The 26,685-nt window shown below is 43.5% G+C and overlaps 1 protein-coding gene across 1 annotated transcript in view; it reads left to right on the forward strand.

The window, feature by feature from the left end:
- The first annotated feature begins 247 nt into the window (after window positions 1–247).
- Window positions 248–26,685, forward strand: part of Apob (apolipoprotein B) — a 38,585-nt gene continuing 12,147 nt past the window's right edge. The window contains exons 1-24 of the mRNA XM_032909188.1: window positions 248–435; window positions 775–813; window positions 1,821–1,936; window positions 3,046–3,191; window positions 5,192–5,345; window positions 6,023–6,178; window positions 7,476–7,600; window positions 8,281–8,366; window positions 9,866–10,085; window positions 10,828–11,055; window positions 11,294–11,414; window positions 11,521–11,667; window positions 12,411–12,622; window positions 12,854–13,091; window positions 13,547–13,723; window positions 15,026–15,217; window positions 16,955–17,122; window positions 17,576–17,787; window positions 20,553–20,735; window positions 21,328–21,449; window positions 23,071–23,281; window positions 23,815–23,990; window positions 24,115–24,302; window positions 25,139–25,284. Of these exons, the coding sequence (XP_032765079.1) occupies window positions 354–435; window positions 775–813; window positions 1,821–1,936; window positions 3,046–3,191; window positions 5,192–5,345; window positions 6,023–6,178; window positions 7,476–7,600; window positions 8,281–8,366; window positions 9,866–10,085; window positions 10,828–11,055; window positions 11,294–11,414; window positions 11,521–11,667; window positions 12,411–12,622; window positions 12,854–13,091; window positions 13,547–13,723; window positions 15,026–15,217; window positions 16,955–17,122; window positions 17,576–17,787; window positions 20,553–20,735; window positions 21,328–21,449; window positions 23,071–23,281; window positions 23,815–23,990; window positions 24,115–24,302; window positions 25,139–25,284 (3,845 nt within the window). The 5' untranslated portion in view covers window positions 248–353. The remainder of the gene's footprint in view (window positions 436–774; window positions 814–1,820; window positions 1,937–3,045; window positions 3,192–5,191; window positions 5,346–6,022; window positions 6,179–7,475; window positions 7,601–8,280; window positions 8,367–9,865; window positions 10,086–10,827; window positions 11,056–11,293; window positions 11,415–11,520; window positions 11,668–12,410; window positions 12,623–12,853; window positions 13,092–13,546; window positions 13,724–15,025; window positions 15,218–16,954; window positions 17,123–17,575; window positions 17,788–20,552; window positions 20,736–21,327; window positions 21,450–23,070; window positions 23,282–23,814; window positions 23,991–24,114; window positions 24,303–25,138; window positions 25,285–26,685) is intronic.

Genomic DNA, 26,685 nt, shown 5'->3' on the forward strand with positions numbered 1-26,685 from the left:
GTGCCCGAGACCCCCTGAGAAAAAAAAAACAAGCTCCTGGAAAAGCCCCAGGTGGCGGGGGCTGAAGCAGCAGTGAGACCCCCATCGGATCCCGTCTTATCCACCTAGAAACAAGCTTGTATGGAAAAGCAAACAGCCCCGGGCCGTGCCCTTTGGACCTTTGGCAATTCTCCTTAAGCCAGCGCCTCCTATAAATGGAGCACTTTTCAAGTGGCCAGGCATTCTCAGTGCCTGCTGTAGATCAAGTCCCTCCCTGAGTGCAGCCTCTGACGATCCTGTAGAGCCAGCAGCGGGGCTAGGCCGGTGCCGTGGCCAGGCCACAGCCAAGAAGCCACCCTACCCATCCATCGGCCATGGGCCCACAGAGGCCTGCCCTGCGGGCACCGCTACTGCTGCTGTTCCTGCTTCTGTTCTTGGACACCAGCGTCTGGGCTCGTAAGTTAGGGTGACAACCTGGGAGAAAGCCGGCGTGGGGACAGAGAGTTAGGTCGTGCTTCAGACCACCAGATACATCAGGGAGTAGAAACTGGTGGCGGCTGACTGTTAGGTAGCCTGGGCTAGGTGAGAGGGAAGACAACCGTAGGGGTCCTAGGGAATGGGGTGATGAGAACTAGCGCTAGCTCCTCCAGGTCCGGGTGAGGGCACTAGATGGGAGAGTTAGAAAGAAGGCTTTGAATAGTCCTAAAATAATTAAGGTTGTGAGGGGCTCTCCTGTCAGCCCTGGGGACCCACTGGAAAACACGAGAAAACCAAGGTTCTCCTTTTCTCTTACAGAAGATGAAGTCCTGGAAAACTTCATCTTGAACTGTCCAAGTAAGTCATTTCTTCACTGGCCACCTTGGTCACCCCCCACCCTGACTCTCCTCTCCATCCCCTCTCCTCTGCACCTTTTCCTAAGGACTCTCCTTCCACGTAGTATCCACATGCTCAGATTAGAGGACACTGCTCAGATCCCTGCTAGCAAAGGTTTGGAGCCTGTGCGCACCCAGTCTCCTCCAGCAAAAAAAAAAATCTCTGCTCTTTGTATTCTTGTCTGTTCCAAGACTTTATCCCGAGGTAGGGTAGCGATGAGACTGTGGGCACAGCCGAGAGACATTACTGTCCTGTTTATCACTGACTAATCATTGATTCAGAGTATGTAAGGATGAAGAAATGCCGACTTTAACCTTTGCGCAGAACTCCAGACCCCTCCACCCCTTCCTATTTACTGGACTCTAGGGGTCAGAGGATCAGGCTTTGCCGCAATACCCAGCTTCCTCCCGGCAGCTCTAAGGTTGGCCTCTCCTCTGATGGGGCAGCATCTCCATCTGGTGGTCACATTGCAGTACTACATCCGAGTTCCTAACCAGCTATTTTTCTCACAACTACCATAGACTATGGAATCTTCCAGAAGTTTCTTCTTAGGGAGGGGGGTGTCTGAAAGTCAACCAGATACCCTTAACAACTAACTTTGTCTCAGGTACTTCATAGGCTCTAAATAGTCAAACTAAAAAACACAGCTCTGTCCCTTTCATAACTTAATTTTTCAAAGGGCCTCCCCATGGATTTTTGCAGCTCCATAAATCGATGCTTGGCCCTCCGTTTCGTGTACTCTAGACGATCTACTTAAGGAATCCCAAACGATTTAAACACCAGACTCAGCCAAAACAGTGCCGATGTTAAATCTATAAAAGATGAATTACGCGTAGCGCGAAGTCAAGCACAAGTAACTTGTGCCCAGCGACCTTTATCACCTGTGCCACCGTCCCACTCTGCCCAGCAGCAGCTGCCTTGGAGAGGTGTTCCATCTTCAGGGCTGACTTATTTTCTCTTCACTTTAGAAGATGCAACTCGATTCAAGCACCTCCGGAAGTACGTGTACAGCTATGAGGCTGAAAGTTCCAGCGGTGTCCGGGGCACTGCTGACTCCAGAAGCGCCACCAAGATTAACTGCAAGGTACGGAGGGCAAGGGCTGGAGGAACCGGCACCCGAAGCCAGCCTTGTTCCACCAGGGGCCCCTCATAAAACCTTCTAGCCATTCCCAGCACATGCTGGAACCTCTGCTTACAATAAGACACCTGAATGAGAAGACTTCCACAGGAAAAACATTTCCAGCCAAATTTTTTCCTCCCATTAGCTTCCAAAGTATGATTGGAGGGTATGGTCTAGGCGGCCAGCAGGATTGGCCTGTAGAGATCATCTCTGATCATGAGAGAAATCCAGTGAGTACAGAAAAGTGGGTGGTCCTCGCGGAGAATGCTGGGCATGCAGCCCTTAAGGTGTCAACCATAATGAGAAAATCTGGTTTGTTCAAATGATATGCTACTTCTCAAGAGACTTGTTAGACTCTTGCCTATTCTCATGAAGCACAGCCAACGGCTGCTGTTGAGGTCTGTGTGGGGGAGAGATTTACCCTCTTTCCTCTTGGGCCATAGTGTCGATCTGTACAGTTGAACGCAGTGGGCCTTAGCCACCTGTGTCTGTTTAAGTTGAGCCAATGCAACTCTTAGGCTCACCCGCCATATTTCAATGTAGCCAGCCTCACCGGTGGCTCACGCTGCTGCATTAGGTCAGGCAGCACAAACATGGAGCTTCTCCGTCACGTTCTCTAAGTGGTACCGGAAAATAGTCAAGGGTCGGTTTCGATTCCGCCCACATGTGAAGCTTTCACAGTTTGGGGAAACAATGTCAGGAACACATTCGCTTTCCCTGCTTGCTACTTATTTTTGTTTGTATCATTTTGTTTTCTTAAGTCTCGCTCCACTCTGCATTTCCGCTAAGCAACCGCTCTGAATTCTTCACGTGTCCAATGAGTACATTTAAAACCGACACAAGGACATTCTCCTTTCCGCACATAGGGACAGACATAAGAAACAACATAGGGAGAAGAAAGCTAAACAGAGGCATGTGGATGCAGGCGATGTGTTTGGAGCATGCGGTTCTGGACAGTCCATGGCCAGGTTCCCAAATACTTTTCCCTCGATGTCCTGGTTGGAAACTGGGCTGCAGGGATAGCTCCTATTCTGGATGGAGAACCTCAGGGTATGATTACTTTCCGTTTTCAGGTGGAGCTGGAGGTCCCCCAAGTCTGCACTCTCATCATGAGGACCAGCCAGTGTACCCTTAAAGAGGTGTATGGCTTCAACCCTGAGGGCAAAGCCTTGATGAAGAAAACCAAGAACTCTGAAGAGTTTGCATCTGCCATGTCCAGGTAAGGACAGGTTTATGTCTTTAAGCGTCTGATCTTAGTGAAGGTTACATGAGTTGACCTCGGCACGTGTGCACATGCACGGGTCCGAGGAGACGTGAGTGTGTGCACTCATGTCAGGCGTGCCTTCGAGTGCTAACATTGGCATTCAGTGCCTACCCTGGATCAGGATACTGTGAAGTTCTCACATCTATCTAAAAGAGGGAAGTATTATTGACTCTCCTCTACTTAAGTTCCCTTGATTATCATTTAAATTGTTCTTCTAACAGATCTCATGGTTGAAGCACTTTTGAGACTATAAAGCTGAGGTGGTTTGTTCAAACAAGCGAGATCTTGTTTATAGAATCGAACGAGGATGATGCCTGGGGGCGTCTTCAGGGTGGATCAGGCAGCAGTTGCTGCTCTGAGGTCATAAATGCTGCGTGGACCCCTGCGTGTTTATGAGGTTGTGGCCTCTGTTCAACACAGGATAAAGGACAAGCGGGACCTTAGCAGTCCCCTGCCCATGACTGCTATGCGGCCACTGTGCACTGGAGATCAGTGCTGCCATTGATAGCTGACGTCTCTCCCAACACATCAGTGACGGTGCAGTACAATCTTCAACACCATCCTTGCGTCACACCACTTAGTTAGGAAGCCTTGAGTGTGTGGGATACAGGCAGATGCAGGGATGTTAACATGGTAGCAGGGGATACCTTCCCTTGCCTACTTTCAGATTTGCTAAATGTCAAAACCTAGTCCCTTCCCTGAGAAATAGGCAAAAATGTTCCCGTCCTCCATCGAAACACCTGACTTGATTAGAGACATAGATGAGAGGAGAAAGCTGTGGTGGCAGGAGAGAGTGGCAGTCATTCACCATAGTCCTTTCTCAGCTACAAACACAAGAGACTCCTCTTCTTGACCACAAGGACTTGCCAGGCTTACACTGCCGTGTCTAGAATATTCTAAAAGGTTCAGAGCTATGGGAGATGGACCTGATCTTCTTCCCCTGTGAACTTAACCAGAGCAAGTGCAAACAGGCCCTTGGCAGCTCCAGCAATCCCCAAGGGGAAGGCAGCCCTCAGATCAAAGGTAACCCGAACCCCCATCTTGGGTCACAAAGTGAGCGGACGTCTGACAACTGTATGGAGAGAAGCTCAGGTCCACTGATAGTGGAGAAATGAAAATAATTTGTTACAAGAGGATTTCTCGCTCCACACCCATTGAGCTACAAAAGTTGAGATGGTACTCGTTGCTATGGGGAAACAGAGTGTACTCTCATACACTAGGGGTAGGAATGAAAGTCACGGGTCAATACTGAGTCCAGCTGATAATATTTATACTTTGACATAACAGTTCTCATCTCTGGAACTCTGGCCCATCTAAATAAAAGCGGTCATGCATGAAATAGATGCACATGGGTGTTTATTTCAATAGCATCTGCATGACCACAGAAGAAATCCAAGAAGAGAGAATGTCAATGCTCTCAAATGACACAATGTTTAAGGAACCATGTATAACCAAAGAACAAAATGCTGTATAAATTTCAGTAAAGACTCTCATGGAGCTATACCATGTGACTCAGATGTTCCCAGAGTATAATTAAACAAAATAAAGATGAGGAAAGTACGCATAATGCAATGCCATTTCTGTGAACTGTGGCAAAATCCCTGTGTTTGCAGCCTCCTGAGTCTGTATGGATTCATATGAAGAGGGGCTGACATTGAAGGATACAGGAGATGTCCACAGAAGGAGAGAGACTGGAGGAAGACATGGGGAACAGAGATGGGGGTGGGGGATGAGCCGAGTCAAAAATTAAAAAAAAAAAAGCAAGGAAAAGAAAAAGAAAAAGACGGAGTCTCATTTGAAGACTTTGGGGGAATGTATGGGGAAGAGGAGCATAGGTATAAAGAAAACCCATGCAAAGAAACTCTGAGGAGCTTCCTATAACTCTGGCTCCCTCTGTGGGCTCACAGTGGAAGAATGGCTTTTCTGTGAACATGTGACTCCTCTCTCCTGGACAGGTACGAGCTCAAGCTGGCCTTTCCTGCAGGGAAACGAGTTGCTCTTTACCCTGACCTGGGCGAACCTAACTATATCCTGAACATCAAGAGGGGCATCATCTCTGCTCTTCTGGTTCCCCCAGAGACAGAAGAGGACAAACAAGTTTTGTTCCAGGTAGGAATCTTAGAAATTGATGACAGTGGCCTTTTCAACATCCTCTTCACATGTCAGAGGCCAGCCTCACCTTAGATACACAGTCTGTTGATGAGATGGATAGCAGTTACCTGGGGGAACCCTAAATTGGTATGACTACCGGGGATCATAGTTCCCCCTGTCCCCAGAGCTAACGGATAGACTGTCTTCGACAATTTGATGGTGTTTGGTCTAATTTTAAAACTTTTCCTGGGACTTTTAACTACTCCACTTGCTACGGTTTGGGATTTTTTTTCCTGTGCCCATATCATAACATAGGAAAACCTTGTGTATTGTAGACACTAGAAAAATTAGAATATATTGTATTTCAAGTCAACCTCAGGGAGCATTCAATGTACTTCAAGCACAAGAACATTTCTGAGCTCTGGCTGTGCTCTAAACTCTCTATTCCACTATGCTTGGACAATAGAGAGACTCATCCTGCCTGGCCCTCCCCTTAGAACCAACCCTCGTGGGTCTGCTCCCCCAATATCAGCTAGCTTAGCACAGCAATGCTACCCTTGCCTGGGAGCAAAGAAAATTCCCTCCATCCATATCCCTCCTGCCTCTATACCCAGATGTCTTTCTGAGTCCCTCTCAAGCACCTGGTGGTGTTTTCCCACACTAAGTGTACCTGACCAAATCTTGGGCTCCCACAGGATACAGTCTATGGAAACTGCTCAACTCAGGTTACAGTGAATTCAAGAAAGGGGACCGTGGCGACAGAAATGTCCACAGAGAGAAACCTGCAGCATTGTGATGGCTTCCAGCCCATCAGCACAAGTGTCAGCCCTCTGGCTCTCATCAAAGGCCTGGTGAGTCTCACACCACATCATCATATAACCAACAGCCTTCTCAGGAAAGTTCTAGAATGTTCTAGCTAGTAGGAATCTCAGAGAAGAGTCTGCCCAGCTTTATCCATTACTTTGACTTCATGAGATCCTGAAAATCAGAAATGAGAAGGACTAACAAGGCTGAAAGGCTATTAGAAATTATCCCTGGACTGGTTTTGGGTTCTGGACTCCTGTGTAACCATTTTCCTGTGTAAACTTGAGATGGTATACCTGTCACTTCTCTTCCCTCATGGTTCTGTCACTTAGGACAAGAGTTGGTTGTCCTGAGACAATGGCCTCTACAGAACTTATGAGGCCTCTGTTCTTTCATTTCCTTCAGGTCATGAAGTAACATGAATGTATCTGAGCTTCCTGTTCTTTCATCCCAAGTAGAGCTAAGCCCTCTAGGTCCTGCCTAAGCCCCTATTCCACAGCTCCCACGTGCTGCCACACAGGGTCCTATAGTACATGTTCCCAGAGTTTGCCCAAATCCTGTAACACATCCCAGAACAGGAGTCACAGGTTGTCTCAGTTAACATGAACTATTGAACAATTCCTGCCATCCTTGCCAGTCTAACTGGACATTGTCTTTAAAGCTAGAAAGAGGTGGTCTGGTGAGCATGAGGACCAGAGTTAGACAAGACCAATGCACTGGCTTGGCATCATTTTTTAGAATCTTCTCTGTATTCATCCTTACTGAGGAGAAGGTAGACAGGAGAATGAGAAGTAGAACTGAGGAGAGAGAAAGACAGAAGGGAGGAAGAAAAAAAGAGGGAATTAGATGAACCATGGGCAGCCTCCCCACAAAGTGCTTCCAGACTAACATAGCAACAAAGTTTGTACATCTACTAGAAAGGGACATACTATATAGTTGGTAAAAGTTGCAGAAAAGCAGCCCTAGGCCTGACTAGGAAAGATCAAGCAACTACCATTCACCTATTGCATTAGGCAGAGTCATAGAAAATGTGGAAGAAAGCAGAAAAACTAAAAGGTTTATATAAATGGAAGCTGTGAGGTGTAGATGCGCATGGGAGATAATGCAGGATGCAAGGTACACATTATACACGATGGACACTCCACTGAAGCGGAGTTGCATCCTTGAGTGTACCTCTTATATCCCCTTCGTTAATGTCAATTGTTGAGTTCTCTTCCTTTCACTGAGTTCACTAGTGCTGCAGACTTCTATCCTCACTTCCTTGAAGACAATGCCTTATGGCAAAAGAGTCAGCTTGAAATCCCAGGGACTGATCAAAATGCTTTCCTCTGATCCTGTGCACAGGTCCGCCCCTTGTCAACTCTAATCAGCAGCAGCCAATCTTGCCAGTACACTCTGGAGCCCAAGAGGAAGCATGTGTCTGAAGCCATCTGTAATGAACAGCATCTTTTCCTGCCTTTCTCCTACAAGTAGGTCACGTGCTGCTTCCAATACTCACCATTTAATGGGACTGTGAAACTGTACACCTCCTGAGTGTCCAGTTCCAGACTAGGATGGCCTTAGAGGAGGGTAGGGAAGGTACAAGGCAGTGGATATCATCTCTGTCCTGCTTTTAAGATCACAGGGGATTTGCCAGAAAGGTCTCAAGCATGTAGAACAATTTGAGACCAACAAAAGGTATCGAAGACTCAGACTTTAAGGGCTTATAGAATCAGAAAAAAAATGTATGAATTGTTTACTGCATGATGCCCTAGTTAAAAAGAGCTTTATGAAAGATTTGGGCTTTTCCAACAGATTTATATATCCAAATCCATGTTAAAAACTGACATTCAATTAACACACATTAGATAATTGCTATGTCCTTGAGACTGTGCTGTGAGAGCTACAAAAGAGTCTCGAGGCTGGGCTACAGTCCCAACCCTCTGGAACTTCTAAATTAGTGTAAAGTAAACTAAAGAATAATTAGCGTGAGCAGGAAGTAAATAGTGGGCACCACCCATTGGAGGGTCAAGATGTATGGAATTCAACATCCTTCGAAAGGTGGGCAGAATGGGGATAGAAGAATAGATGGAGACCTTTCAACTTTAAAAGAATAGCATACTCCCGAGAACTGGCCACCCATGATGCAATGTGCTTCCTGTGTTACTAGGAATAAGTATGGAATCATGACCCATGTTACACAGAAACTGAGTCTTGAAGATACACCTAAGACCAACAGTCGCTTCTTCAGAGGAGGTAAGACTTTATGTCCCATGGCTACCATGAAATCTACCCACAGGGTGTCATTCATGGCTCAGCTCTTCCCTGCTAAATGCCTGCAGTCTGTTAAGTGATGTGGACTCTGGTGTGCTGGTGGTGGAACTACCACTATAGAGAGAGCATGTGAGAGGGTGCCAAGGGATTGCGGAACAAAGAGAAGGGAGACAATACCCAACTGCCTGGTGTTTTACGAGTAAGAAACTGAAAGACTGAGTTGAATGTGATCACTCTAGTAACTCTGTCAACACCATACATCTGTGTGGCTCAGATCCATTCCAGATGATGGGGGCCAGCAGAAAAGGAACTGCAGAGTCAGGCCAGTCAGTAATCTAAGGAATTGATCTTTAGAGCTAAACTTTAGAGAATTTTAATCTAACCCGAGGCGAGCAATGCTTTGTATGTCAGCCTGTCAACACTTGGACTTGTGCATTATTTTACTGTTTTCTTGGTTGGTAGATCCTGTGAGTTCAGAGGGTGGAGACACATGCTTATATGTCTATCTCATAGACCAGTAGTTCTCAACCTGTGGGTTATTACCCTTTTGGGGTCAAATGTGCCTTTCACAGAAGTCACCTAAGACCCTCAGGAAACACAGCTATTTATATTATGATTCACAACTAACAAAATTGTAGTTATGAAGTAGCAATGAAAATGATTTTTATGGTTGAGGTTCCCTACAACATGAGGAACTGTTATAGGGTCACAGCATTAAGAAGGTTGAGAACCACTGCCACAGAAGGAAATGACACACAGTAAGGCTTAATGAGGTTGTACTTGGAATAAGTACCTACGTCTAGTCAAAATCAACACAATAGCTCATTTCCATGAGCTAATGGGGCTATAGGAAAGTATCCCCTCTCCTTATGCTCCTAGTGGAAGAACTGATAGGTGAGGACCACTGAATTAAACCTTGGTGCTGCATGGCGGGAACAGAGCAACACAGGATGATCTGATACCAGATTCGTGCAAGCTTGGATTCAACCCCAGGTTGACCTCACACACCTAGAGAGTTCTTGGGTGTTCTCAAAGTGATAGGACTGGAGAGATGGCTCATCAGTTAAGGGCACATGCTGCTCTTCCAGGGGACCTGAGTTCAGTTCCTAGAACTCCCACTGGGTGGCTCACAAGTTCCTGAAACTCCAACACCAACGGATCTGACATCCTCTTTTGCCCTTTGTGGGAACATGCACTTATGCACACAAATCCACACAGAGATACACATAAAGAAATGAGATTTTTGGAAGAATAATCAAATTATGTTGCTCGCCCTATTTCCCTTCTCCTCTCTTTAAGTTGAAAAACATTCCCCCTCAAAAGGGTGATGAAGAGTGAGTGAAAATATGCAGCTCAGAGTCTGATGTCATTGTCTTTTCTTTTTCCCTGTGCTGAAACCTACGGCATTTCAAGTTTAAAGTCAACAAAGACATTGAGCTACATACAGAAGGAAAACTAACTTGACACCTCTCTTCTTCCAGGTTTCAACAAAGTGGGTCTGGCTTTCGAGAGCACCAAGTCCACATCACCCCCAAAGCAGGCTGATGCTGTTTTGAAGACCCTTCAAGAACTGAAAAAATTGTCCATCTCAGAGCAGAATGCTCAGAGAGCAAATCTCTTCCATAAACTGGTTACTGAGCTGAGAGGTCTCAGTGGTGAAGCGATCGCATCCCTCTTGCCACAGCTGATCGAAGTGTCCAGGTAGGTCTTTTAAGGTTGCAAATCAAATTCCCAAACGACTGTGGGAGCTGCAGAACCTTTAGCCCAAGAATCCTGGGAACTATTTAATTGTCAACTCACATAACCAGTTAACTAGCTAATAGCTACTGCTTGGAGAACCATCATCTAAATTGCTTAGAGTTCTGTTGGCAAGACACATAACACTGAAGGCATACACGTATCTGTGTGCTAGCATACAAGAGTATTGTGTAGCTCTCACATTTTATGGGTATCGTCTAATCCTAATTCCATTATGAGCACCATAAGAACCTCCATTGAACCTTTAAGGCTAGCAGAGAACTGAGCTAAACAAAACAGTACCGTTTCTCCACTTGCTGTACAGATAATACTTGTTCTGTAGACTGAGATGCTTCACAGGAAGCACTGAGGCCAGGAATGGCCCACGCTGGTGCAGACTACGTCACAATGAAAGGACAGTGACAACAGTCCTCATTGGCTTCGGGTCTAATTGTTTCTGTGGTGGCAACATCATGGAGGAAGTCATCATGATTACTGGGCTCTGAGCTGTAGTGTGAAAGGCAGTTAGCTATGGGTAGTGAAAAAGGTTGTGTAAGTATTCTCCTGGCAGAAGATATGCCAGGAATTGAGGATAGTGGATTTGTCATGAAGATCCTCTGTGTAACTAACTCTCTCTCTCTCTCTCTCTCTCTCTCTCTCTCTCTCTCTCTCTCTCTCTCTCTCTCTCTTTTCTCTCTCTCCTCAGCCCCATCACTTTACAAGCCTTGATTCAGTGTGGACAGCCGGAGTGCTATATTCGCATCCTCCAGTGGCTGAAAACTGAGAAGGCTCACCCCCTCCTGATAGACATTGTTACCTACCTGATGGCTCTGATCCCAAATCCCTCAGTGCAGAGGCTGCAGGAGATCTTTAATACTGCCAAGGAACTGCAGAGCCGAGCCACCCTGTATGCACTGAGCCACGCGGTTAACAGGTGAGACTCCACCTTGCCTTGCTTCACCTTACATCTCTTGTCCTGAGAGCAAAGGAAGCCTCAAATCTCTGCTTCGTGCTAGCACTTTGCCCACCTTCAAATCCCAGTGCTTTCTCCCCTGTTTTTGTATAGCTCATTTTGAGAGAGACAACTTGAAATAAAAATCAGTAAACATGAGTTTAGATTTTAAGAGAGGTTTAACTTTGCCTTACAATTCTTTGTTTTTTTAACTTGGTAGCTATTATCTTATTATGGACCATTTAAGGAGCCCAGTTCTGGAAGATATTGCTGGTTACCTGATGAAGCAGATTGATAATGAATGCATGGGGGATGAAGACCACACCTTCTTGATTCTGAAGGTATTTTTCCATATTTTGCATTATATACATCATTTCAAAAATGTCCATCCTGAAAAGCCCTTATTTCTGTACCGTGATGAGCTCTTGTTTTATTTTTTCAATGAAGGTCATTGGTAATATGGGCAGAACCATGGAAGAAGTGATGCCAGCACTCAAGTCCTCCGTCCTCAACTGTGTGAGAAGCACAAAACCATCTCTGCAGATTCAGAAAGCTGCTGTCCAGGCCCTGAGGAAGATGGAGATGGGAGATGAGGTAAAGTAAACTGTGCGTTTCTAAAAGTGAAAGTTGATGCTGATCAACAAGGTTCTGTAAGTGTAAAGACCACCCATTGTCTGTTTCACCAACTGGGTTCCCCAATACCATCATCTGTTTGTCAGTTTCAATAAACCCATTGACACCCAAGGACTAGTGGACATGAAAGACACACTACTTTGTAGCCAATCCATGAGATAGAACACATTTTTTTGCTACATGCCATGCTACTATTGTCATCTACTGATCATCATCTCATCTTAGGAAAGCATTGGTACTACCCAATCAAGTTCAATGGTGAATTTGATCTTACTTAGGTGGCAAAAACTCCAAAATGTTAGAAACCATCTTGTCCAAACTTAATCATTTTCCATCTTTTTCTTTATTAAAATAATCTTATTTTGACAATAATCTAATTGTCTAATAATTAGACAGTTAGAACTAATCTACAGTAAGACAAATTCTTAAGGTGCAGGTCTACAAGCAAGTCATAAGTTGGTCATGACATATGTATTGTAATGCAATTAAGCTCAGTACATATTCTATACAAATCTTCTGGGGACCATTCCTTGGGCTGGTCATCCTAGGGGACACTGAAGAGGATTAGATATTAGTATTTGCAACCATCTTAGAAAGAAATTATACTTCTCATAAACATGCACTGGTAGATATGCCAGCCTCCACCAAGTACACTCTATGCCTTGACCAAAAGAGAGTGGTCCCAATATTCTCTTCTGCTGCAGGTCCGAACGATCCTATTTGATACGTTTGTGAATGATGTTGCCCCAGTGGAGAAGAGACTGGCTGCCTATCTCTTGCTGATGAGGGACCCTTCCTCATCAGATATTAACAAAATTGTCAAGCTTCTCCAATGGGAACAGAGTGAACAGGTGAAGAACTTCGTGGCTTCTCACATTGCCAACATCTTGAACTCCGAAGAACTTTATGTCCAAGAGTAAGTGAGAGTCATATTCCCCCATCAGCCACTGAGAATACCCCATTGGGGCACTGCCTGTCCTCAGGGACACTTAAAGTGATGTGCACAGACCTTGAACCAAAGTTTTGGGACATATAAGTGTCCAGATATTTTAGTTGCGATGATCTTCATATCTGCTTGGGGCATGAGATGACAATACACAAGTGACATAGGGTTCTGACTCAAAGTATATTCTTTTTTTTTATTTAGTCTGAAAACTCTGATCAAAAATGCTCTGGTGAATTCTCAACTTCCAACAATCATGGACTTCAGAAAATTTTCCCGAAACTATCAAATTTCCAAATCTGTTTCTAGTCCACTGATTGACCCAGTCTCAGTCAAAATTGAAGGGAATCTTGTATTTGATCCAAGCAGTTATCTTCCCAAAGAAAGCATGCTGAAAACAACCCTCACGGTCTTTGGAATTTCTCCATTTGATCTCTTTGAGGTATGTGTGACTGAAGGAGCTCGGTGTAGTTTGCCCATTCTGTATAAAACCATCTCTCTCCACTAGGGGTCATCTGAAGCATGAGTCCTTCGACTATGTAGAGCCAAAGATGTCTCAGAGCAGTTCCTAGAGAACCCAAACCCTAGAAAATGCATGAGCTCTCCACTGAGTTACGTACATGATTCCTTTCCCATCAAACCCTGAATCTGCTCCCAACTCTAAGTCCTTAATTATTTATCCTCTCTGATCCTTGGCTGTGACTTCTAGGAAAAGCCAAAAGAGTGCTACCTTTCAAGAGTCTAGTGAGATTTAAGTAAACAACTTCTTTCAAGTGTTTCGCATGTTCATCTGCTGCTTATTTAGTTACATGAGCATAAGTGGCAGGAGGTAGAAAGACAGGAGCCACTCTACAACTGTAAGCCTAATGGCGTATTTTGCCTGGTTTTCTTTCTCAGATTGGTTTAGAAGGAAAGGGCTTTGAGCCAACCCTGGAAGCCCTTTTTGGTAAGCAAGGACTCTTCCCAGACAGTTTCAACAAGGCTTTGTATTGGGTCAATGGTCAAGTTCCAGATCGTGTCTCCAAGGTCTTGGTAGACCACTTTGGCTACGCTAAGGATGACAAACATGAACAGGTAAGTGTGTGTTAAATGTCATTTTCCCCCCCTTAGGGAAGCTTTGGGTTTCACTGCTAGACATTCATCTCTATGCATAAAAGCCATGAAAGTTCTACCAACCTGAAATGGTCACTGTGGCTATTGTGAGACACTTTTTAAAACTAAGAAAGCACCAGTGTCCTCTACAGATAACAGCCTCTTGGAAATTTAGTGGGAACAAGGTTGACTAGAGGCACTCCAGTGAATGATTAAGAGTATGTCACATCAGACAAGAGTTTGGATTCACACTTTACTGTCTCCATGCTGTGTGTGTGCCCTTGGGAAATTTGTCTGATATTACATGTAGTTGATCTGTTTCTAGATCAACAAGGTACTAATAACAATCCGTATCTCACATGATCACTTAATGAAATAAGTTACATGGTCCATGATATTACTGATTGTTCAGTAAGGAGACAATTATAAATTTTAGGCTAATTATTGCCAACTTCTCCACTACTGTCACTCATATCAGTGCACTGGCCAATGAGAACCAACTCCACTTTGAAGCTGACAATGTACTCTTACTTAAAGGAGTGGAAACTAGGTTGGAGTTTTTTATTGCTCTGATTGTTTGAACTCAGAGTGTAGTCTGTGTGATTGACACCATAAAAAACAACTTGTTAGAAAGTTCTACCAAATCAGATCCCATTTTAACAAGATTCTAGGGAACATAGATGTATATTCAAGGTTTAGAAGTAGGACCATAGCTTGCTTTCAAGTGTTAGCTTGTGGTTAACTTCTGATTTCTGACTTCCACCTAAAGCTGATCCATTTTGGATCTTCTTCCTGATGCCTTATGTCAGTTCTTGGAGCTGTTTGTTTGCTCCTAATTGTGGTTCTGCGGTCCTGTGTTTTTCAAACTTCCGTCTGACTTCTATAATAGCCACCATTTCTTAAGAAATTCCTATCACTCATTCCTAGTAAAGGTATAGAAGGCTAAGCAAGGGGGCAGGGGACAAAAAAATATCCTAACTCTAGGATCCCTTGGGGTCCTGGCATCCTGGAGAGTAGGAGTTCCTCTAACTATCCTTCAAGTCAAGCACTGCTTTGGAAACACTCCTATCTCTGAGAAGTCCTTGTGATTCTTCATCTCTGTTTAGAAAAAGTCTTCTTCACTAAAAGGTGGGACTCAATTCCTGTGCCTGTCCTGTATTTTGATCATGGCTTTCAGTGAAGTCATGAGTGTGAGCACTCATGTGCCAGGCAACTGGCCGGAGAAATCTGTAAGTGTTGGGCAGAACTGGTATCTCATTAGATATTTTGTTCCTAAAATCCTAGGACATGGTGAATGGAATCATGCCCATTGTGGACAAATTGATCAAAGAACTGAAATCTAAAGAAATTCCTGAAGCCAGGGCCTATCTCCGCATCCTAAAGAATGAGCTTGGCTTTGTCAGGCTCCAAGACCTCCAAGTCCTGGGAAAGTTACTGCTGAATAGTGTGCAAACTTTTCGGGGAGTGCCCCAGATGGTAAGTGACCCAGGTCTTGTCTGAGTGCTCACTGACTAGCCAGGTTCTTCTTAGATCCCCAACTTCACAAAACTGAGAAAGTTTTTGTACAGCCTTCAAGATACAAGTTGACCCTGAATTTTAGTAAAGGGTTTTTGAGGGCTGGGTACATGGCTCAATCAATAAAGTTGAACCGGATCAGAAGACTGACCTGGGTTTAGACCCCAGAAACTACTTTAAACTATGTGGTGGTGACATACTCAGATAATTTAGGCAGATCCCTGGGACTTTATGGCAGATCGGCTTAGGCAAATTAGCAAGCTCCAAGTGAAACTGAGAGATCCCATCTCCAAAACCAAGGTGAATAGTGTCCTGAAGAATGACATCGGAGATTGATGTGGTATATACACAGATACATACACACATGCATGTACATGGATACCCACATACATGGAAACATGCATATACATGTACACACAGTCTTAAAAGGTAAAGTGACTGTGGAAGTGGCTCAGTGGGTAAAGTAGCTGCTATGTATGCATAAGGACCTGAGGTTAAATCGTCAACACTCGTGTAAAAACCAGGCACAACCACTCCCATAATGGTCCAAATGCTGTAAGAGACAGGAAGATTCTGGAAGCTCATTGGTCAGCTAGCCTGGCCAAAACAGGGAAGCTTCAGTAAGAGACCTTGCCAAATAACAGAGAATGGTAAAGCAAAATACCCAGCATTAAATTCTGGCTTCACAGTTAAATGCATCTGTATGCATGAGGGCATATACGCGCATGTGTGCAGACGCACATGTGCACACACACGCGTGTACACACACACACACACACACACACACACACACCATATATGCACAAAACTCTACTTAAGAAGATGAGAAGATGATAATGATTTTTTTATCTAAAAAGCTGGTACCATTTGGAAACAAAGCCATCATAATAGTTGTATCTTTCAAACATGTTAGTTTGATCTTTTAGAAAACAATTTTCCACATACCTTCCTCGACCTAGGCTGGCAGCTTTCTCAAACATTGAAATGATACAAAAATTATGTAATGAAGTTTTTTAGCAAACTTTAACCCATTATTGACATTTGTGTTATATTTATATTATATATGTTTATCATAAAAAAGGGGGAAACATACAAATATGTTTCCTATGATTAGATAAACAATCATGTTGGCTTTAAGAACAGAGCTCTCAAGAGTTGGGGGGAGTAACTTAGAGACACAGAAGTCATCCAGCATTGAAAAGCCTGGGCTCTGTTTCTGGCACTTTGAAAGGAAGAAAGAAAAAGAACTCAAGTCTCAAGTTCTTTTGTGAAAATGTTATACAAAGTAAAGCAAGATTTGATATATATTAACACAGACATTGTCTCATAGTCACCAACTTTCCCAAAGTTGATTTTACCATAATATAATATGCTTCTGGTAAAATCTCATTTGCAATCAAATTTTTACAAGAGGAGAATAATGTCATACATCAAACTTAAAGTTCATAAAGCCATGAGGTTCAGCTAGGACCACTAAATCAGCAGTTTAAAGTGACGTGACATTCAAGCCAGAGAAACTGATTATATCCTATGCGTTGACACCAGTAACCATGAACTTACATTCAATGGGTCCTCCAGATAATCAAAATGCACTAGCTCCCTTCTTTCTAAATAAGGAGGCATGGCTGTGTGGCACTTAGGAGTCCACATTTAACACAACTCACCCACATTCATTGTTGTCTCCTGTTGGATTTTCAGATTGTACAGGCCATCAGAGAAGGATCAAAGGATGACTTGTTTCTCCACTACATCTTCATGGAGAATGCCTTTGAGCTCCCCACTGGAGTAGGGCTACAGCTGCAAGTGTCCTCATCTGGAGTCTTCACCCCTGGGATCAAGGCTGGTGTGAGACTGGAGTTAGCCAATGTAAGACTAATGCATCGATTCAATGACTGTTTCTTTTCCTTCAGGGTGGGATCCTTGCACACATGCTTCACTTCAAGGCCAGGTGCATCACGATTACAGTCTTCTTGCTAATTTGTATGAGGAATCTTAGGATTCTACCAGCACATATCGACTCTCAACATCTCTACTTGAGATGCCATAATGGAAAGAGGAGCTAGCTGTTCTCTCGATGAATGAAGACCCTGGTTACCTTTTCATCTGAGAACAAAGTTATTTCACGCTCTTCCAAGGCCTAGCAAATGCACCCTGACTCTGGGAAAACTGTTTCAGCTTTTGTTCCTAAAAGCACACTTGTGGTCCCTATGGCGAGAATTAGCAGAGACATTTGCCAGGGTTCAGAAAGAGAGGTCGAGCTGTCTGCTAGAGTGCTGAGGCACCGCATGAAACTGAACAAGTCACCTTTCTGACTTCCAGATTCAGGCAGAGCTAGTGGCAAAGCCCTCTGTGTCTTTGGAGTTTGTGACAAATATGGGCATCATCATCCCAGACTTCGCTAAGAGCGGTGTTCAGATGAATACAAACTTCTTCCACGAGTCAGGCCTGGAGGCTCGAGTGGCCCTGAAGGCTGGGCAGCTGAAGGTCATCATTCCTTCTCCGAAGAGGCCGGTCAAGCTGTTCAGTGGCAGGTAATTCTGTCACCGAGGTCTATCTGGCCTGTTTGAAAGAGAGAATTGGGTGTGGATGCACAGGATTTAGACAGGCTAGACCACAGTTGAGTAACCCAGGTTCCCAGGAAACAGGAGAAGATTGCCTTTGCCTCTACTTTGCACATTTCACTAAGGGTTTTTGTGCCTCTCTACATTAGTTAGCATCTGCTGGTTAGTCAGTAGTTAGGTGGTTATGGAATTCTGTTTGATTGCATAGTCCCATGATTATGGGATCCAGCCTTACACATTAAGAGTTCTACTTTGAATGGTATCCTCAACACATTCCTTTCCTTACTCAGAAATAACATGTAATTGCCTAGTTTGTATCAATCTTGTTGAAAGATATTCACAAGGACCCTGATCACCTAGATTTTAACTCTACAAGGAAGGCATGCACTTAAAGGAAGAGCAGTAAGGAGTCACCGGCTGGCTGAAAGAAAAAGTAGTATAATGTGAAATCATCGATCAGGAAGCCTTTGGAAGTCAGAAAGCTATGTCAGGGTGACTCAAGCAAAGGAGAAAGGAATGTGTGTCCATGCAAGGAGTAAGGTATCTATAATGGCCTCGAAGATGAAGAAAATGGCTGGAAGAGTTAAACAAGTTGACTTAGTAAAGTACACAGGAAGCATAAGGAAGCTATAGTGGGAAAGGGTAGTCCACCTTGGACCATGACTAGCCTCCTAAGTCCCTGGAAAGAGTGTAGACTCTTCTGAAGCCAAGGGAATTGAGGAGTATAATTAAGATGAGCTAGTGTTTCTGGGGAGCAAAAAAGGTAAAAGGGAAAAATAGAAGGAGATCTGTTAGAAGTTAGGGTTGAAAGGAGATGGGGGCTTGTATTAGAGGACTATTTAGGAGTAGAGAGAAGTTAAGAAGCTCTAGGAATTGTCAGGAAATAGAAAAGTGAGTGTTTGACAATTAACAGGTCATGGTTTAAAGAGAAAGAAGAAAGGTAAGTGATGGGGCCTTCATTGAAATAGAAAACAGAGACAGAGGAGGAGAGAGAGAAGGGAGAGAGGAGGAGGAAGAGGAAGAGGAGGAGGAGGAGGAGGAGGAGGAGGAAGGGGAGGAGGAGGAGGAGGAGGAGAGAATTATAGCTTGGAGTGAGATAGTGGATTGCTACTCTGAAACCACTCACTTAAACCACCTAGTCAGCAAATGGACCTATGGATGTGAGCCCAGTAATGATATAGACACGGAATCTGGGTACAGAGAGCACAGGGTCAGCTCCAGGTGCAGGTGGAGTCTAGGGGAATGTCAGGGCAGGGAGTCAGGAAGGGCGGGTGGGTGAGGGAACACCCTCATAGAAGCAGACAGAGGGGGGATGGGATAGGAGGGTTATGGACAGGAAACTGGGAAAGGAGGTAACATTTGAAATGTAAATAAAAACTCCAATTAAAAAAGAAAAAATTAAAAGAGATAGACACAGGAAAGCAAGAGCAAACAACGGTTTGTGTAGGACAAGAATAGAGAAACTAGGGCCAGAGCACAAGTAATATAAACAAGTGAGATGGAGGGGGTGTTAAATAAGAAACAGTGCTAGGGGGTGCAAGGTAAACATGCCCTAAAGAGATTGTCACTGGCCCATCAGGAAAGCTTGGCTTAAGACACCATCAAAAGCAGGGATGGTGGCCTTGTAAAAAGCCCATATTCCAAAGAAGAAACTAGGGCTTGGGTAGAATTGGTTCTATTTTCTCATTTTTAAAGTACATCTCTAAAGTGTCACAAAGTTTAAAAAGGTTAAACTCTAGTATCTCAATCTGGATATGAGTGAGCATCTCTATAAAACACTTCCTCTCTCTCTCTCTCTCTCTCTCTCTCTCTCTCTCTCTCTCTGTGTGTGTGTGTGTGTGTGTGTGTGTGTGTGTGTGTGTGTGTAGAATAATTTACATTTGGATACTTCTAAAGAATCATCTAGGAATGAGATCCAGTTATAGGCTAAACTGATACAAAATGCTAATTGTTGTTTTCCATAATCTATGTTCCTTGCATCCTTTAAAAGTTGTTTTATTTAGTAGAACAACAATATATTCATGGTAGAATCATAGTAACCACAATTTTAAGTGTTTGGATATGTATTGCAAGAGATTGTTGAGGGGTAAAGGGGTAAAGATATTTAAAGAACACACACACAAACACACACGCACACACACACGCACACGCACACACACACACAGAGTGCCATTGGATTGCAGAGCAAGGGAGAGACTGGCAAATATTTACAGGGAAATAAGGAGGGGGAGTCAGTGTAAGGCATTAAGGTCTTTGGAGAGAACACTGAAAGGAGGAAAAACTCTTGATTGTGGAGGAGACAAAAGAGGGCTTAGAAGGAAGGAGAGAGGTGCAGTGTTTAGTGCACAGGTGACAACACGTGAGCATTTTTGTGCTAGTAGAAAGAACTCAGAACGTAAGAAACCTTACATGCGAAAGAGGCGGAGTTCCCACTCGTCCACCTGCATCTGACCCCTACCCTCCAAGCTTCTCTTTCCCATGTAAACTGGGAATCCCATGCTTGCAGTGGAGGGATGAAAGGTAATGCACGCAAAGAAGCCAGTGTCGCAGCTGAAACCTGAGAGTCCTTATAATCATTTGGTTGATGCTCTTCGGACTTATATCTGCTTCTCAGTGAGCCAAAAATGTGAGGTTGGTTTGAAGAGAGGGATAGAGGATGAACATGTGCATGGTGGGATTCAGCCATAAGCATCTTAATGACGCAAAGACAACTCCATCTTTTCATTCTTCACCAGCAACACGCTGCACCTGGTCTCTACCACCAAAACGGAAGTGATCCCACCTTTGATTGAGAACAGGAAGTCCTGGTCAACTTGCAAGCCTTTCTTCACCGGCATGAACTACTGTACCACAGGGGCTTACTCCAATGCCAGCTCCACAGAGTCTGCCTCTTACTACCCACTGACAGGAGACACACGGTAAGAGATACTCAGTGTTCATCCAGCATCTGATTACCAGCTACCTGGAGGGGTAAAGAGAAAAAAGCCAAGGATTGTAGGTCCATGTTACCAACCTTAAGCGCTCATATCATCTTTTGGGAACTTCAAACAGTGGTCCTTTGGACACCATTTTGTGTACCTCCTTGATATTCTTCATGCACTGGATGAGGTAGTCACAGCAGATTCCAGTCTGCCCATTCCTTTTCAGGGTCTCTAGAACTATTGTATAAGCTTTGTGAAGCTGACCAGTGTGCTCAAAGACATCACAATGCTTTGGGGTTCATCCTCATCCCCCTCCCCCATTCTCAATACTTGCTGTTACCATGACAGGCACATATCCACATTTCAACTCATCAAAAAGCACCAAGCATCCCAGGAGCTTTCCTTGCTCAAAGGCTTTTGGGGGGGATTACATAGAACCATCAGGATCATGACTAGCTAAGAGCATGAAATAATGTTAAAAATCATACATGTACTTTTTGTGGTATGTGAGGCTGGATTGTTGGAGGGATCTTATTATCGTCTTTAAAAGAGCTAACACTATGCACTGAATGTGATGTGACATCGCTAGGTATGAGCTGGAGTTGAAGCCCACAGGAGAGGTGGAGCAGTATTCCGCCAGTGCAACCTATGAGCTCCTAAAAGAGGACAAGTCTTTGGTTGACACACTGAAGTTCCTAGTGCAAGCGGAAGGTGGGTATCCAAACTGAGGCTGCTGTATTTCTGCCTTGTCTTGGGTTCTAGACAAAGGGGACATCTTTGTGATGATGCATTAAACAAATATTTCCTGAGTTCCCAGTAAGTGTCAGGCCTTTCTTAGAACTGAGGCTAGAAATGAAGTTGTTACCTTCATGGAAGATATAGTAAACAACCAAACAAACACTCAAGATGTCAAAAACAGTGGTGAGGGGAGAAAACAGAGTATAGAAGGCTCTAGTGCAATGGTTCTCAACCTTCCTAATGCTTACAACCCTTTAATACAATTCCTAATTTTGTGGTGACCCCCAATCATAAAATTATTTTTCCTGCTACCCCATAACTGTAATTCTTCTACTACTAGGAATCCTAACGTAAATATCTGAATTGTGAACCCTATCCAAAGGGGTCATGATGTACAGGTTGAGAACCTCTGCTCTATGGAATAGTATATGTGGTAGGGAGAAAGGAGGATGGTGGAAACAGCGAAGAGAGTGATAGGGGAATTTTTACTGGTAGGTAACATGAAATGTTCACTCATTTGTTCGTTTGTTTGTTGTATTCTGTTTTGTTTTGTTTTTGTTTTGTGAGACAGGGTTTCCCTGTATAGCTCTGGCTGTCCTGGAACTCAATATATAGACCATGCTGACCTCAAACTCAGAAATCCACCTGTCTCTGCCTCCCAAGTGCTGAAATTAAAGGCATGTGACACCCACTCGAACTTCATTTTAAAAAGAGAGAGGGAAATGTGATAGGATGGAGAGGAGAAAAGACACAGGGAAAAGAGTTGCAGGCTAAGGGACCAGTTTGTGCAAATGCTCTGAGGTTGGAACGTGTTGAGGAAAGATGGGAAGGAGGCAGAACTGAGACTCTAATGTGTGAGTGATTTCAGTAATCCAGTCAAGAAGACAAGGTGTCTGAATTTGAGTAAATTTCCAAGATATTAGACCAGGAGTGGGGAAAGAAGGCAGCAGAGACAGGCCTAGAATGTGATGAGTGACTATAGAAAGGGAAGGCAGTAAGGCAAGAATCATAAGCAATGACGGAGATGTGAGAAGTCATCATAGTCTTGCTATATTTTTAAGAATGAGAGCTTGCATTCCCTGAACATCTGAGCATTGCCCACCTCAGGTCTTTGCCCACTTGACCCCCAACCAGAACTCAGCATGGCTTATTAGTCCACTGTGGCCTTGCCCATATACCACTTACCATACCACATACCACAACAGGAAGACATTCTATGGCCATCATATAGGAAATAGCCCCTCTTCTGTTCCTCTCTACCTTTTGTTCTCATAGCCCATGTCTTTATGATATTTACTGCCATCTAACACAGGTAACTGATTTGCTTCCTGACCGCAGACCCCACTAAACAACTAGAAGATGAACCACACAAGGGCTGGTTACACCAATGCCAAGATCAGTCCCCGGCTCATGAGAAGCCACCAGTAAACATTTGAAAATTAAGTTAATGGATAATACATAGCCAATGGGAAAATCTTAACCAGTGTCATTGAAATCCACAACAATTGGGATTTTGTGGCTTACTCCTCTGCCTCTTTTTTCTTTGCATAGCCTCACAGTACACATCTCTTAACTCTCTCATACACTCTTTCAGGAGTCCAGCAGTCTGAAGCTACTGCAATGTTCAAATATAATCGGCGAAGCAGGACCTTATCTAGTGAAGTCCTAATACCGGGGTTTGATGTCAACTTTGGAACAATCCTCAGAGTTAATGATGAATCTTCTAAGGACAAAAACACTTACAAACTCATCCTGGACATTCAGAACAAGAAAATCACTGAGGTTTCTGTCGTGGGCCACGTGAGGTAAGGAAAGGTTTAGGAGACCAAGCTGAGCTGGATGCCGTGGAAGCTCTTCGCTTTCTTCTTCAAACTTTACATCTGCCCACCCCAGGGACACCTGTGCTATACAGTCTACCTGAAAATATAGTTCTCAACATTTTTACGATTTGCACATATATGGTTGAACATTTCTATTATTCAACAAGCATTTGTTATCTCTCAAGTATTTGCTAGATGAATTAAAAATTGTTTCAGTCCCATGTCCCTATTTGTTGACAAATACATGATAGCTTGGAGTGGTCTAATTGCTTGTCCAAGGCTACAGAGAAGGATGAAAATAGTTTTTTACAAAATTTATCTACCTCTCTGCAAACTCCACACTCTGTTCTGAATATTGGCTTTATAAGTTAATGGGTTTGGTCTATGTATGGTTAGATCTCTAATTGGTTTGTATGTGTGTTTTTCATGAATGAAACTTCTAATTATTAAATCCTATTACCTACATCCTTGGAATGGACAAGAAAATCATTGATGCCAACTTGATTCTTTTTCAATAGTTATGACAAAAAGGGAGATGGCAAAGTCAAAGGTGTTGTTTCCATACCACGTTTGCAAGCAGAAGCCAGGAGTGAGGTTCACACCCACTGGTCCCCCACCAAACTGCTCTTCCAAATGGACTCATCTGCTACAGCTTACGGCTCAACAATTTCCAAGAGAGTTGCATGGCGTTATGGTATGTGTCTCTTTCATCATGTGAGCCCTTCCCAGAGCACTGTGTGCTTAAGAGGAGCTGCTGAGAGCAATAGACATGAACTTATCTAACACCATTGACAGTCGTGTTGCATGTGCATTTTCAGATAATGAGAAAATCGAATTTGATTGGAACACGGGCACCAATGTGGATACCAAAAAGGTGGCCTCCAATTTCCCTGTGGATTTTTCCCGTTATCCTAGAATGGTGCATGAGTATGCCAATGGTCTCCTGGATCACAGAGTCCCTCAGACAGATATGACTTTCCGACACATGGGTTCCAAACTAATTGTTGTAAGTATGATGATGCAGCACACGTGACTGTAGATGCTAATTAAATCACCAATTGATCTGGGTGCAGAAGTATTCACAGATTCATACCCAAAGCTTGAATGGCTACTTTCCCAGTCACATTAAGCTGCATGGGACAAATACCCAAATGGAAGCCACTAAGCAGAAGAGGTTTTTGTATTAAAAGACACTTCCAAACACTGGTTAGGATGGTTAAATATGTTACATTATACATACATACACACACACACACACACACACACACACACACACACACACACACACGGGATGGAAGGAGAAGAGGATGGCTCAGTCAGTAAAGTGTTCGCTGTAACAAGCATGGATATCTGTGTTTGATCCCTATCACTCTCATGAGAAGACAGACAAGTGGTATACTCTTGTGATCCCACCATGAAGTAGTTAGAGACAGATGAATCTCTGAGACTCACTGTCCTGATGAGCATCAGATCCCAGTGAGAGAACTTAGCTCAAAATAACAAGCTAGGTAAACATCGTTAAGGAAGGAAGGATGCCTGAGGTTGACCTTTGGTTCCATGAACTCCTCTAAACACATCCACATGCATGCACATGGACACATGACCACACACACACACACACACACACACACACACATATAAATAAACTAGTAAAAAAATAATTACAGGGAAATAAGAGACTAAAATTCATACTTTCCTGTAGTGTATTTTTAACTTTCAATGTATCACCCTGCTACTGCTTGAAAATTGGTCTGAAAGCAGGAACTGTCAGCTTATGCTAATTCTACATGGAGATCCATCCAGACCCATTTCTTGCTCTAAAACTGTCCTGTCATCTTATAGGCAACAAACACATGGCTTCAGATGGCAACCAGGGGTCTTCCGTACCCCCAAACTCTACAGGATCACCTCAATGGCCTCTCAGAGTTGAACCTCCCAAAAGTGGGATTGCCAGACTTCCATATCCCAGACAACCTCTTCCTAAAAACGTAAGAGGGGAACTAAAGAGTATTAACTTTTTACTGGACAAGGAAATGGGAAAGTTTTACCTAACCAGATTTAGTCTTTTTTGTTGAAAACTTTCAGAGGAGTTATTTAAGCACTTGGAGACGATGAACAGCTACAGAGTAAACACTGGTGTTTTTGCATCATTAAAAATGAGGTCCCAGTGTGAGCACCAGTCCAGTATGAAGAACTTAAGAAAATGATTAAAGATTCTGAAAATCGTGCATGGTACAGGTTTATCTGTAATAGTCCTGAGTTTGCAAGGCATTCAAACTCTGCTATGGAGGGTCAGAACAGTCATTGAGCATTGAATGAAGATACTTATTTCAAGAGATTGTTAGTCACACACCTTAATCCTAATAGGAAATTCAGAAGCACATGCTCTCTCCAATTCTGTGTTAACAAAAATGTGCATAATACTTTATTTCATGAAAAAATAGTGGAGCATGAGATAAAAAGACAATGTTTTCTAAGTCAATGATCTTGGTATAGTCCTCACAATTTAGAAAAAAAAAAGTCTTGTGGCATGTGGCCCCACAGTATGTTGCAGCTAAGGAGCACAATTGAACATGCCTTATTACTATGGTAAGGCTGAAATCTTCCCAAGCTCCAAACAGACCAAATTGCTTAAGATAAAATGCATTCTTTACTACTGGAATTTCAATGTGTGGGAATAGAACAGGACTTTGGTAGTAATCATTCATCCATCTGCTGGATGTGAGGGTCAGAACAGGTAGCATGTCAGATGGAAAAGATTGAAAATCTTCTTTGATACCTTAAAATGATTTCTGGGATTCAGCAGAAAGGGTGCTACTATCCAGATAACATCTCTAAGACCCAGAGAGGCTAATCCTAACATCCCACATTTAGTGGGAGCTAAAACTATCACCTGCTCTTTTTTTTTTCTTTATTAACTTGAGTATTTCTTATTTACATTTCGATTATTATTCCCTTTCCTGATTTCTGGGACAACATCCCCCTAGCCCCTCCCCCTCCCCTTCTGTATGGGTGTTCCCCCTCCCCATCCTCCCTCCAGCAATCCCATTCATTGTATCACCCGTTCTTTTGACTCTTACATCTCTGTTCTTTTATATGTCGATGTGCTTCTATTCGGCTTCCCAAATACTTAGCAAGTATAAAAAATAGTAGAGTAGAAACAATAAGAAGACAGAAACTGGGTACGGTTTTGTCATTTCTTCCAGGAAGATACCTTGCAGACACCAACAAATGACTCAACAAAGAACTGTATAAACAGAGTTAGGATGCACTCTTTAAGGCTAGCATAAGGGGCCATAATGATCTAAAGGTGGCTCTTGGAAGGGTTTTGGAAGGGTTAAGTAGGTAAAGGGAAAAGGAAAGAGCTCTAAAAAAATGGAAGAGATCCA

This window comes from Rattus rattus, chromosome 7 (genome assembly GCF_011064425.1).
Source record: "Rattus rattus isolate New Zealand chromosome 7, Rrattus_CSIRO_v1, whole genome shotgun sequence".
Classification (NCBI taxonomy): domain Eukaryota; kingdom Metazoa; phylum Chordata; class Mammalia; order Rodentia; family Muridae; genus Rattus; species Rattus rattus.